Genomic DNA, 12,007 nt, shown 5'->3' on the forward strand with positions numbered 1-12,007 from the left:
CGCGATTCGCACGCGGCCAAAACAGTATCGATTGCAGCTGTCAATCTGAAAATTGTGGGCGATGCTAATGACGCTCGCGGGCTTCGGATTCGGCGAAAATGAGGTCACAGTCCAACCCGACCAGCGTCATACTATGTCTCGCAACCGAAAGGGCGACTCCGGCATAAAGAAAATATATACTTTCGGAGGCAGCCCCTGACGCCGTTGCCCCGAGCCTCACAGGTGTACTGGTGTTTGCTCTACGCCGCAGCTGTTTTGCGCCGCGACGATGAAGACAAAGACGCGGTTCCCGGCGGGGCCACGGCCACTTCGGCAGTTCCATCCAGATCGACAACCATGAAGGTCCTCAGCGCCCTCCTCCTAGTGGGCCTCCTCGGGGTGAGTCCGCTCGGCACCGCGTCGTCCTGGCGAGCAGCGTCGCTGCTGCAAGTCGTTTTGTCATTCTGCCTCTGTCGTACTCATGGGCGTTTCCTTAGAGACAGAGCAGCAAGGGCAAGCAGGGTGACAGAGTGTTCGTCCTGTTGGCAGGGCCAGCGTCTGCACGGCCAGGACATCGCCCCTGACGCCGAGGTGTTCGAGGTGGACGGCACAGGCACCATCGTCGTGAACCAGCCCACGCCAGCCACGCCGTCCATCAACGTCAACACCAGCAACGTGATCCACAACAACATCCCCGCGCCGCAGGTCATCCAGGTGCCCGCGTCCCCCGCGTCGCAGCCCCAGGCGAGTGGAGTGACCAAATGACCCGAATGACTCGAAAGACGTAGGCCGCCCGGCCGCCTCCCGTGCGCGGCGGGCTGGCCTACGCTGGACTTCACAGGCGCTCGCCGCCCGCCCGTTCGGCGGGGACGTCCTCGCGGCGCCCAGCACCCAGCTCGCTAGCTCCGCTCATTCTCCCTTTTCCCTTCACAGGTGGTGGTGAACCCCGTGGTGAACCCCGTGACCACGGCCCCCGTGGTGAACCCCGTGGTGAACCCCGTGGTGAACCCCGTGGTGAACCCCGTGGTGAACCCCGTCGCCACGGGCCGCCTGGGCGTGGGCGTGGTGCCGCTCGGCAGCCTGCTCTTCCGCGGCATGGGCATGACGGGCATGACCGGCATGGGCGTTAGAGGGTTCGGCACCGCGGGCCTGGCCAGGATGATGATGCCCCGCGTCCTGATCGGCCGCTAGTGCCGCCACCCGCCACCACCCGCCGGCGCGGCAGCCGGCGCTGCGATCGCGGATCCCGCCTGACAATAAAGTGATTGCCCGCAGCTGTCTCTGCGTTCTGTTCCTGTCTTCCCCGGTCCACCACGGCACGGCGGCATGCCCTCACAAAAACGGCGGACGCTTTATCGAAGCGCGCGGCCTCTCGAGATATTTGTCTCGACGTGCACTCGAAAAGCGACGTGCAGTAGCGTCGGCCGGCTCAGGCGATGCCGAGTCTCGAGTCCCCTACGGCCAAGGCGGCCCTCGATTTGAATTGTTACTCTTTAATTTAGTCGCTATCATGTCTCCGATTGCTGCGGTGCTCGCGGTGCTCCTGGCCGCGCCGGCCGCCCTAGGTGAGGATTACCGAGAAGCCTCGGCTGGCGACCCGGAATGAGAAACTAAACAAAAACAAATGGAACGAGAGGAGGAGCGTGTCTCCTGATGTTATGAGTAGTCTGCCCGTGTTCATGTTGATGTTCTGCCCGCCACGCGCCCAGGCGCGACCGTGGGCCACGGTGACAGGGCCGAGGGCCTGCAGATCGTCCACGGCGAGGTGGCGGAGCTCGGGGAGTTCCCGCATCAGGTCAGCCTGGAGAGGTAGGTCAGCGTCAGCCACGTCTGTCGACTCCTCGAGTCCCGGAGCGCGCGGTCGGCTCTGCGGCCAGCGAGCCACGGGCTCCAGTATTGGACACCCCTCTGCCCACTCCGTTCCAGGCACCAGAGCCTCTTCTTCTGGAGCTGGAACGAGCACTACTGCGGCGGCACGCTGCTCTCGGAGCGCTGGGTGCTGACGGCCGCACACTGCTACCCCGGCGTCGGCCCCAAGGTGTACGTCGTGGTGGGCATCAACAGCCTGCGCAAGAAGGACAAGGCCCAGGGCCAGTCCGTGCTCGCCGACCTGTTCATCACCAACGAGAACTACCCCGGCGGCGTGAACCCGTTCGACATCGCTCTCGTGCGCACCTCGGAGCCCATCGTGCTGGGCGAGCGCGTCGCCCTCGCCGCCCTTCCACAGCCCGACGTGCTCCCGCAGGGTGGGTGCAGTTTGAACCAGAGAGGCTGGCCGGCATGTTCGCCGCCAACTAACAAACCTGCCGCTCTGCAGGTGACGTGACGCTGTCGGGCTGGGGCTACATCAGCAACAGCCTGTTCCCCGGCACCAAGGACCTGCACAAGATGACGGTGCCGGTGCTGGACATCGCGGCGTGCAACGAGACCGTGCAGGCCTCGCTCGCCTCGTGGGAGCACAACCCGCTCGCCGACACCAATCTGTGCACCGGCCCGGGCGCCACCAACGACATCTCCGTCTGCAACGTGAGTGGCGTCGAGGTGTGCCGTTCGCTGCACGGAGCGAGGCGGTCCTCTTACAGAATCGCGCCCTCCTCCGTGCCGACACGGATTCAGCTACCTTGCTTTCCAGGGCGACAGCGGCGGCCCGCTGATCCAGAAGGACGGCGACGAGGTGACCGTCGTCGGCGTGGTTTCCTGGGCCTTCATGCCCTGCGGCTCCAAGGGCAAGCCCTCGGTGTACACGAGGGTGTCGGCCTACATCGACTGGATCCAGGACAAGATGGCCGCCAACCAGCCCTAGGCGACAATGTCTCATTTATCCGCGAAATAAATCACTTTTCGTTTGAACTCGAGCGTCCAATGATTTGCGTTCCTTTGCACCTGTACGAAGCAACGCAGATAAATTGATTGCGAATCGCGTCGCCGTTTGGCCGAGACTCATTAGTGAAGTCCTTGACGGCCTTATCGCCGGGGCCCTTGAGCGCCTCGGTCCCTCGGTGCAGCAGGCCACAGGCAGCTGGACGGCCTCGAGGGTGTTATTCAGCAGTCGGCGGCCGAGTCCTCGACGCAGACGTCCTCGCCATGGCCCCGCTCTCACTGGTCGTCGCCGCGGTGCTGCTGGCGACCGCCGCCCTTGGTGAGTGCCGCAGAGGACGCCGCCGTCGCCCCATCAACACCGTGTTCGACGTGGCACTGTTCCAGGCGCCAACATCAACGATGTCGCCATCGTCAACGGGGAGGTGGCGGCGCCCGGCGAGTTCCCGCACCAAGTCAGCCTGCAGAGGTAACTACTGTCCGGGGGTTGGGGGTAAGGTCACCTTCGGGGGGCACCGTCCCGCTACGGCCGTTTCTGACAGACGACGCCCCGCCCCGCAGGCAGCAGCAGCTGCTGTTCTGGAGCTGGGCCGAGCACTTCTGCGGCGGCACCCTCATCGCGGACCGCTGGGTGCTGACGGCCGCGCACTGCTACCAGGGCGCCATCTCGCGCCCCGTGCTGGTCGTGGCGGGCGTCAACAGCCTGCGGAAGAAGGACAAGGCCGCCGGCCAGACCGTGGCCTCCGACCTGTTCCTGGTGCACGAGAAGTACGCCGGCGAGGTGCAGCCCTTCGACATCGCGCTCATCCGGACCGCCCAGCCCTTCGTCCTCGGGGAGCTCGTCGCCCTGGCGAGCCTGCCGGTCAGCGGCGACATCCCGCACGGTAAGGACCTGGGGCACCGCGGTGCGCGGTGAGCGCCCTGCCTTGCGGAGCTCTGTAACCGCCCTCACGCACTCCCTGCGCAGACGAGGCCACGCTGTCGGGCTGGGGCTACATCAGCAACGGCGTGTTCCCCGACACCAAGGACCTGCACAAGATGACGGTGCCGCTGGTGGACGTGGTGACGTGCAACGAGACCGTCAAGGCTACCCTGCCCTCCTGGCAGACCAGCACGCTCCAGGACACCAACCTGTGCACTGGCGCCGGCCCCAAGGGCATCACGGCGGCCTGCTCGGTAAGCACCGCCACCGCCACTGGATTGGCTTCCAAGTTTCCTCCGCCGTTCAGTTGGCAAACCTGTAACTCTCCGTTTCGCAGGGCGACAGCGGCGGCCCGCTGATCCAGAAGGACGGCGACGAGGTGACCGTCATCGGCGTGGTGTCCTGGGGCTTCCAGCCCTGCGGATCCAAGGGCAAGCCCTCCGTGTACACCAGGGTCTCGGCCTACATCGACTGGATCCAGGACAAGATAGCCGCCAACCAGCCTTAGGGCCCTACGGTACCTCGAACCGTGAAGAAAGTGAAGGCTTTAATAAACAGCGTCCAAGGAACTCTTCTGTCTTGACTATTTCGTGTTCTTTTCTCACACACGATCGGAAGTCTGCTGGAAAGGCAGCACGCTGGGTGGCTCGTGGGCTGCCCCGTTTGTCATTAGATTGCGTACGTTCTTTTCTCTGCCCCTTTCTCTGTTCCGTGATCACCAGTTACGGTCGGTCGCGGACAATCGCCGCGACACGACAACCTCGTGCACCTCGTGCCAGCCGGCCGTGTGGCTATGCATGACGCACGCATTACAACGCGAGAGAGAGGGGGGAGGGGGGCCACTCAGTGGAGCCAATGTCGGTGTCCAAAATCGCGGCCATCTACAATGGTGATAATCATTCCGATCACTCACACACACAGACGCTAGCCGGGAACACGGACAGCGAGCAGGCGAGCGGACGTGCTCTAGGCTGCTCTAGGCCCGGTGCGGCCCTGGGCCCGGCTAGGCCCGGCCAGTAACAGCCAGCGCCACCACCATGGCCAGGGCCACCAAGGCCCTCCGCGTCGTCGCCCTGCTCACTTCGCTGCAGCACGGCGGCGCCGTCTCCCTGTCCGACATCCCCATCATCGGGGTGAGGTGGCCGCGGCGGCAGTGCTTGCTCCGGACCGTCGAGGCGCTGAACAAGCGCGTCTGCTTGCAGGCCCAGATCAAAGGCACGCACCTGGAGCTGAGGCCCATCGCCGTGGGCCGGTGCGAGCACCTGCAGCACGCCCTCGTCAAGACGGCGGTCACGTACAGGATGTCGGGCCGCACCAGGGTGGTCATGGACGTGGACGTCACCGTCAACCAGTCCGTCAAGCAGTACACGCAGGTGGACCCGGCACTGCAGAGGCATAGCCTGGCATGGCCTTTGTCCACAGCTTTCCTCGACTGACATGATGACATGCCCTGGCCCCAGATGCTGATCGAGCTGACCAAGTGCAAGGACGTGGTGTCGGACAACTCCTGCACGCCCTCGAGCCCCGTGGTGCAGAGGGAGGGCGTGTGCGCGGCCATCCACGCGCCCCTCATGCCCTGGACCGACCTCATCAACAAGATCCACCCGACGCCGCGCTGCCCCATCCTCGAGGTTCGCATCGACCCGTGCAAACAACTCCTGTAGGGCCGCAGTGCGTTTTCTGGAACTGCGTTGTCTCTCTGGGCTCTCACCGTTGTTGCAGGGCAACTACAAGGCTCACAACTTTTCCATCGACATGACGGGGGTGGACTCTCTCCTGTCCAAGGAGACCAAGACCCAACAGGTGAGGGGCTGTTCTGGAACTACGCGTCCCCGTTCGGCGTTGATTTTACGTTATTTTGACCCCAAAATTGACGGGAACTCGACGTTGGGTCACGAAGTCCCTCCAAAAAGAGGGAGGACACGTGGTTCATGGATGACCCCGCGTCGACCCGACAGACCTGACCTGAGAAGCCCTCCTTGGGAGCACAGTGCATTCTACTGAACTTGGCTTGATCTTTGCAGCTGGAGGGGTTCGTCTGGCGCGCGCGGATGTTGTTCTTCGAGCACGAGGCGATCCACTTGTGCTTCGAGGCCATCTTCGAGTTCGTGCGCGTTCGCAACTCGGCCGGCCGGCTGGCCGACAGAGTCGACAAGCGAGGGCAGGCGTCGAGCACGGTCCAGCCAAGGCGTGCTCGCCCCGAGTCCACTGTGGCCCCCGCGGTGGCTTCTTGAGGTCCTGGAGGTCTGGACCAGTCTGGACGTCTCAAGGGCAACAGGAGCAGCCCTGAGTGGTCTCACGACGAATGCCTGCCTGCAGCGCCCCCGCGCCCCCACCTTGCCGCCACCTCGGGTGATCCCGTGCAAACAACTCCTGTAGGCCGCAGTGCGTTTTCTGGAACTGCGTTGTCTCTCTGGGCTCTCACCGTTGTTGCAGGGCAACTACAAGGCTCCAACTTTTCCATCGACATGACGGGGGTGGACTCTCTCCTTCCAAGGAGACCAAGACCAACAGGTAGGGGCTTTCTGGAACTACGCGTCCCCGTTCGGCGTTGATTTTACGTTATTTTGACCCCAAAATTGACGGGAACTCGACTTGGGTCACGAAGTCCCTCCAAAAAGAGGGAGGACACGTGGTTCATGGATGACCCCGCGTCGACCCGACAGACCTGACCTGAGAAGCCCTCCTTGGGAGCACAGTGCATTCTACTGAACTTGGCTTGATCTTTGCAGCTGGAGGGGTTCGTCTGGCGCGCGCGGATGTTGTTCTTCGAGCACGAGGCGATCCACTTGTGCTTACGAGGCCATCTCGAGTTCGTGCGCGTTCGCACTCGGCCGGCCGGCTGGCCGACAGAGTCGACAAGCGAGGCAGGCGTCGAGCACGGTCCAGCCAAGGCGTGCTCGCCCCGAGTCCACTGTGGCCCCGCGTGGCTTCTTGAGGTCCTGGAGGTCTGGCAATATGTCTACCGATGTCTAAGGGCAACAGTCCTGATGGTCTCACGACGAATGCCTGCCTGCTCAGCGCCCAAACCTGCCCCCAACTCATTGCTCGCAAAGAGCCCCAAGGGCGCCGAGATAGGCGAATCCGTATCACGCCACACGCCTGACAGTGGCTTTCAATGTTGTACATGCCATTTCGAAACAACCCTCCGTATGATCGTTGAAAATAAAAAGCGAACCCGTTTATACCCAAAATAAATGTTGATGTTAATCGGATATGGTTGCGTTTATCTGATGGCGTTTCCGCCTTCACCATTTACTAGACTAGCTGTCACGAGGTGTATTCGCAGCGAAATGCTGCCAATACGTCCAAAAGATCAGTAAATTTTTCATAAAAGCGGAGTCTTTAGTGTGTGAGGTCACTTAACACCTCCCGTCGCGCGGTGGGGATAGGTATAGCGCGTCCGTCGTAAGGGGCACCGTGAGTATGCATGGGGGCAGCAGAAGAACGAAAGAACACCGAAACAAACAAAGGATGAAGAATGACCAACAACAAAAATAACGCAAGTATCATTTTTTATTTACCTTCGCAAAATCTTTTCTTAAGGTCAACGCTCAATATTTTCCCGAGCCAAAAGTATGAGCGTTGTGGTAGACGGACTATGCGCATCCCCTCTACCACCTAAAATAGTTGATGGAAGAGGTGCTGGAGTTTGTGGTGGAGCGCTTCAGAAAGTAGCGTCAAACTCTTGTGTGTGTTTTGCACCAACAATAATTAATTTTGTTTGGGCAAAGACAGCAATTTTTCGAAGTAAGCCCTTTGTCTGTCACAGTCGTTGGTGCATGTGTTGTCGGCGTCCACTGTCTTCTTTATTTTGACGCGAATTCTATATTTATTTAAGGTCATAACCTAGTCTTCTGCTACAAAGGTAAACCTTTTCTTGTATTTGTTTTCTCTCTCGACAATTTTTTCGTATTTCTTCGGTCTTTTAATTAGATAATATTCTTCTTCATCGAGTTCTTTTCTTTATTGGCCTAAATTGGAAGGTCAACAAAGTCCTTAGTGTCAAAGCAGTATGCTTGTCAAAGCTCCTCTTAAGAACTTGGTGGAGTTTTCTTCCTATCCTGTTCAGACTAGTTTTTAAGTTTATTGACTCTATTTTTTTATGTTCCTGCAGGATGGCATCTAATCCAGGGGGTTCTTCAGCTGAGGAGGAAGAGCATACCATACCTCGTGCATCTATTTACAGACTCATTAAAGAAATTTTACCAAGTAACACACGAGTTGCCAATGAATGTAGGGACCTAATTGTCAATTGTTGCTCTGAATTTATTCATCACATTGCATCAGAGGCCAATAATATTTGTAATCAGCAACAAAAGAAAACCATTAATGCTGATCATGTTTTGCAAGGTGAGCTATTTATTTTACATGTCGATTTTCCCAAAATCTAAGGACCTGTTTTCTCATGGTGTTCTCTGATATTTTTTAGCCCTTGAAAGACTTGGATTTGCCGATTACAAGGATGATGCTGAAGCTGTTTTAAGGGATTGCAAAGCAGTTGCAGCCAAACGCAGACGTCATAGCAACCGCCTTGAAAATCTTGGAATACCAGAAGAAGAATTGTACCGGCGTCAACAAGAACTATTTGCTAAGGTAACTAACTCTAATGTATTCTTTTTAGAACTCATTCTATTCTTCCTCTCTTCCTTCCTTTCAACTGAAAATTTAATTTTTGAATATCTTAGGCTCGTGCAGAACAAGCGGCCGAAGAACAACAGCAACAACAATGGACCCAAATCCAAGCAGCAGCTGCAGCACAACTTGCAAAGAGCCAAGCTAATGATAATGACCAAGATGATTACTCATAACAAAAGGTGCATATTGAATCAGGCTGGGTCTTGATATCATTACTGCAATATATTGAACTGAATTAAAAGAAGCAACATTTTGTTTCATATTATACTTAGATTTGACTGTGTTTTAATCAAACATAAGTTGGAATGCAAAGGTGAGAAAATTGAGGGCATCTGCATTTGGTTTTGTTGCACCACTGGTGCTTGATAGTAGAAACATCCTCCAAGTTCAGAGATATTTTGTTTTCAATTAGTTTTGCCTTGTTGATTAATGTGAGTGAGGACTAGTGGAGGATCATATAACTAAATAAAAATTGACTATTTATGCCTTTGCCTAATGATCCATCATTAGTCCTCCCTCACTCCACTTTGCCTTTGCCTCCCTTGCTACTTTATGTGATTACAGTTACTTGGTTTATATCTTCATGTTAATATCTTGTCGGCTCAATCATTAGAATCAGAAGATTGATTGTTAACTTATTAAAACATGTTGTAGGTCTTGGGGAGGTGAAACCCTCAAATACTGAATATTTAAGGTTTAATGTACATACGGGCAGCCAGCTTTTTTTTTTTTTCAGGAGTGATAAGGTAACCTGATCAAAGAAAATTTTCACTTGATTTGTAAATGTGAAATCAGGCTGCTCATTGGTTGATTGTGTTTGGAGTTAAAATGTGATGGTAATGAGTGGAAAATATTGCCACTGTCATTACTATATCTTGTCACACATTACTTTTTCAATAAAATTTGAGTCAAAAATCCAACTTTTCTTTCTTATCTTTTTACCAAAAGGGTTTTTATTCGGAATGTAGATATGTACAGCAATTAGTAAGTCTTTCAAGAACACAAAGGAAAACAAGTTCTAACAAATTAAAACAAAGACCCAAATGGAGTAGGACTAGACTTTTTTTGTACAATATTAACTACTGCGTTCATAAAGAGGACCCAAGTCTTAATATATATTCTGTCCATTTGTCTCAAGATAAAGTTTGATTTAACAAAAAAAGAAACTGTATTTTGAGGTTTAAGATTTCGCATTGTTAATGGACAGCACATTTATTAATTAGACTAAACTTCTTACTTTCACTTTCTTGGGGTAAAGCTAAAGATCACAACTTACAAATTTATTGACAGTTCTGCACTGACTAGACAATGAGACTAATAATAATAATAATAAATAATAAACAACAACAAACACGCAAAATTAGGAAAGTTTTAAAATGACTAGTACACTTCAAATGAGATCTGAGTAGCCAAACACAGATAGACACTACTCAAAATTATAGGCCTAAAATTGTTCCAGTATGCACCCGTCTTATATGGTTATTCAAGTTGTACTTCTGAATGAACTTACTGTGACAGGTCATGCATTCAAATGGCCGCTCTCCAGTGTGAGTAAGCAGGTGTCTTCTGAGTGTACTGTTCTCCGAGAACTTCTTGTGGCATACATCACACTCATATGGCTTCTCACCTGTGTGAGTTCTCATGTGACATTTTAAAGTCCCATGTTCTGAAAAGGTTCTTGGACACATATTGCATGCAAATGGTCTCTCCCCAGTGTGAGTCCTCATATGTGCCTTGAGTGTACTGGCCACACTGAAGCCTCTCTGACATACTGCACACTCAAATGGTCGTTCCCCAGTGTGGATCCTGAAGTGAATTTCCAGTGCTTGCCTCGAGATGAATTTTTGACCACACTCAGCACATGGGAACTTCTTCTCCCGCTTCTGTTGATACGTTTTCCGACGCTTAGGTTCAGGTTCATCAGACTCGGAGCCTTGCCCATTATTTTCCTCATCATCAGCACATGCCTGGCCACGATCAGATCCAGAGTCCGGTTCAGGTTCTGGATCCGGGAGAGGGTCCTCCAGGTTCTTCTGGGAGCGCACGGCTCGAGGACGCCGGACATCACGCAGTCGGAGTGTCGTTTGAGTTCCCTCTCCGCCCTGCACTGCCTTCTGCTTCTCCAGTCGCCTATCTGGCCCACAGGGCGGCTGGTTCCTCTCTGCAAACGGGTCTTGCCCAAGGCAGGCTTCTGGCTCTATTTCTGTCTCAAGTTCAGTTTTGAGAATTACTTCAACTCTTTCCAGTCCAGCTGGTGCACCTGCCAAAGAATACAAACTTGAAATGAAACAAAGTGGCCCCTTATCCACAACTACATCAAACCTATTGTAAGAATCAGAGCTTTACTCCTTTCATATTCATTTCAAAATGCGCACAGAGTGTGGACAGAAACTTACCTTCATTATCACTATTGCCTAGACCTTCATCAGCATCGGACATTCCGTTTACAAGAGACTTCAGAGTAATCAATTCCTTCCTCAAAGCAATGTTCTCTTCTAGCACACTTTTGTACATATCCTCAAGTCTCGACAAGCCTTCTGAGGTAATTTCTGTTTGGCAGATAATTCCTGGGGTAGTTTCTGCTTTTGCTATTCTTTCATGCTCCTCTGCAGAAAGACTAACAGTTGGAGGACATATTTTTTCATCATTTTCGTCGCCATCAACTATTCTGTGACTGAGTGGTGTGCTATCATCGCATCGTTTTGATTTCTTTTGAACCGTGGGACGCTTTTTGGCAACAGAACTTCTTGTAGAAATCCGTGATGAGCGACCCAGGTTGAGACATGGCACCCAGTCAGCATTTGCCACATCAAATAATGCCGAAGGTTTACCTTAAAATTAAAAAGAAATACAAGCCGATTAGAAAAAAAATGTAATCAAAGGTTCAATTAGGACGAAAATAATGGGTGACTTTATAAGATGACATAACCTATAGGAGAGGAGGTGATTTAGCGGCCGTAAGGAAAATGCACGGGTCAAAATATACAAACCATTGACGAAGTGTTTGGAGCAGACTCGCACGTAGCGAGGGGCATCCGCCTCATCAAAGCCCGGACGGTAAATACACTCAAACCAGACTTTTCTTCGACGTTCTGACAGCTCCAATGTCAAATCACACTGTCTGGTAATTACAGCAGGAATTGTGTAAAAACTTAGTTTCTCACGGCCGACTTTGGACTTGCAACCCTCGATAGAGCAGTTCACCATTATAAAGTGAACCAATATTTAATCCAGAAAAGTAGAAAAAGGTTGAAAAACAGAGATAGATTACTGAAGGGAAGAATTAGCAGAAGGCACAAAGCTGCCTTGGTTACTAGATGTAAACAAACAAACGACGGTGGCTGGTGGGGGTCGGTCACAGTTCTGCCACTACACAGACGCTACTTATCTGTAGTTTGAATCATCCCAATAAAACCATCATCAATACAATCTCTCAACAATAGTTCGAATATTTCACTGAAGGTTTAGCTTTAAATATGATTGATGTCATAAGCTACTTCAAGATGTCTCGAAAACTGAATCCGTGTGTTATTTTTCTTCTCCGTTTCTAGACCTGGCTACACGTGAAGGGAGGGAAAACTTGACGAAATGGGTGATGTGGGGCGGAATTTCACCGCACCTCCCCATTTGGTGTGTAACGGCGAAAAGATT

General features: G+C 53.4%; 5 protein-coding genes across 8 annotated transcripts; 4 read left to right on the forward strand and 1 right to left on the reverse strand.

Annotated features, from left to right (window-relative positions):
- The first annotated feature begins 240 nt into the window (after nt 1-240).
- Nucleotides 241-1,207, forward strand: LOC117641894. Its single transcript, XM_034379662.1, has 3 exons — nt 241-378; nt 529-723; nt 913-1,207. The coding sequence occupies exons 1-3, from the start codon at nt 337-339 to the stop codon at nt 1,168-1,170; spliced, it is 495 nt and encodes a 164-aa protein (XP_034235553.1). The 5' UTR covers nt 241-336; the 3' UTR covers nt 1,171-1,207.
- A 177-nt stretch (nt 1,208-1,384) lies between these two features.
- LOC117641187 (transmembrane protease serine 9-like) lies at nt 1,385-4,287 on the forward strand. Its single transcript, XM_034378332.1, has 10 exons — nt 1,385-1,544; nt 1,689-1,788; nt 1,906-2,225; nt 2,297-2,505; nt 2,612-2,779; nt 2,899-3,118; nt 3,184-3,265; nt 3,358-3,680; nt 3,764-3,972; nt 4,056-4,287. The coding sequence occupies exons 1-10, from the start codon at nt 1,490-1,492 to the stop codon at nt 4,224-4,226; spliced, it is 1,857 nt and encodes a 618-aa protein (XP_034234223.1). The 5' UTR covers nt 1,385-1,489; the 3' UTR covers nt 4,227-4,287.
- A 140-nt stretch (nt 4,288-4,427) lies between these two features.
- LOC117641891 lies at nt 4,428-6,048 on the forward strand. Of its 2 annotated transcripts, XM_034379657.1 has the most exons (5): nt 4,428-4,851; nt 4,921-5,091; nt 5,179-5,349; nt 5,441-5,521; nt 5,743-6,048. In XM_034379657.1, the coding sequence occupies exons 1-5, from the start codon at nt 4,756-4,758 to the stop codon at nt 5,950-5,952; spliced, it is 729 nt and encodes a 242-aa protein (XP_034235548.1). In that variant the 5' UTR covers nt 4,428-4,755; the 3' UTR covers nt 5,953-6,048. The 2 variants fall into 2 exon arrangements, with proteins under 2 accessions (XP_034235548.1, XP_034235546.1); XM_034379655.1 differs by having other exon boundaries at nt 4,428-5,091.
- Nucleotides 6,049-7,334: 1,286 nt separating this feature from the next.
- Nucleotides 7,335-8,627, forward strand: LOC117641893 (protein Dr1). 3 transcript variants are annotated; one of them, XM_034379660.1, is made up of 5 exons: nt 7,340-7,468; nt 7,560-7,586; nt 7,836-8,071; nt 8,151-8,314; nt 8,407-8,627. In XM_034379660.1, exons 3-5 carry the CDS (start codon nt 7,837-7,839, stop codon nt 8,527-8,529), a joined length of 522 nt encoding a protein of 173 aa, XP_034235551.1. In that variant the 5' UTR covers nt 7,340-7,468; nt 7,560-7,586; nt 7,836; the 3' UTR covers nt 8,530-8,627. The 3 variants fall into 3 exon arrangements, with proteins under 3 accessions (XP_034235552.1, XP_034235551.1, XP_034235550.1); XM_034379661.1 differs by lacking the exon at nt 7,560-7,586 and having other exon boundaries at nt 7,335-7,468; XM_034379659.1 differs by having other exon boundaries at nt 7,345-7,586.
- A 449-nt stretch (nt 8,628-9,076) lies between these two features.
- Nucleotides 9,077-11,731, reverse strand: LOC117641890 (zinc finger and SCAN domain-containing protein 23-like). The gene is made up of 3 exons (XM_034379654.1): nt 11,347-11,731; nt 10,753-11,187; nt 9,077-10,616 (listed from the first exon to the last, which is right to left on the reverse strand). The coding sequence occupies exons 1-3, from the start codon at nt 11,561-11,563 to the stop codon at nt 9,793-9,795; spliced, it is 1,476 nt and encodes a 491-aa protein (XP_034235545.1). The 5' UTR covers nt 11,564-11,731; the 3' UTR covers nt 9,077-9,792.
- Between the last annotated feature and the right edge of the window lie 276 nt (nt 11,732-12,007).

The sequence above is a fragment of the Thrips palmi genome, unplaced genomic scaffold, assembly GCF_012932325.1.
Source record: "Thrips palmi isolate BJ-2018 unplaced genomic scaffold, TpBJ-2018v1 HiC_scaffold_15, whole genome shotgun sequence".
Taxonomy (NCBI): domain Eukaryota; kingdom Metazoa; phylum Arthropoda; class Insecta; order Thysanoptera; family Thripidae; genus Thrips; species Thrips palmi.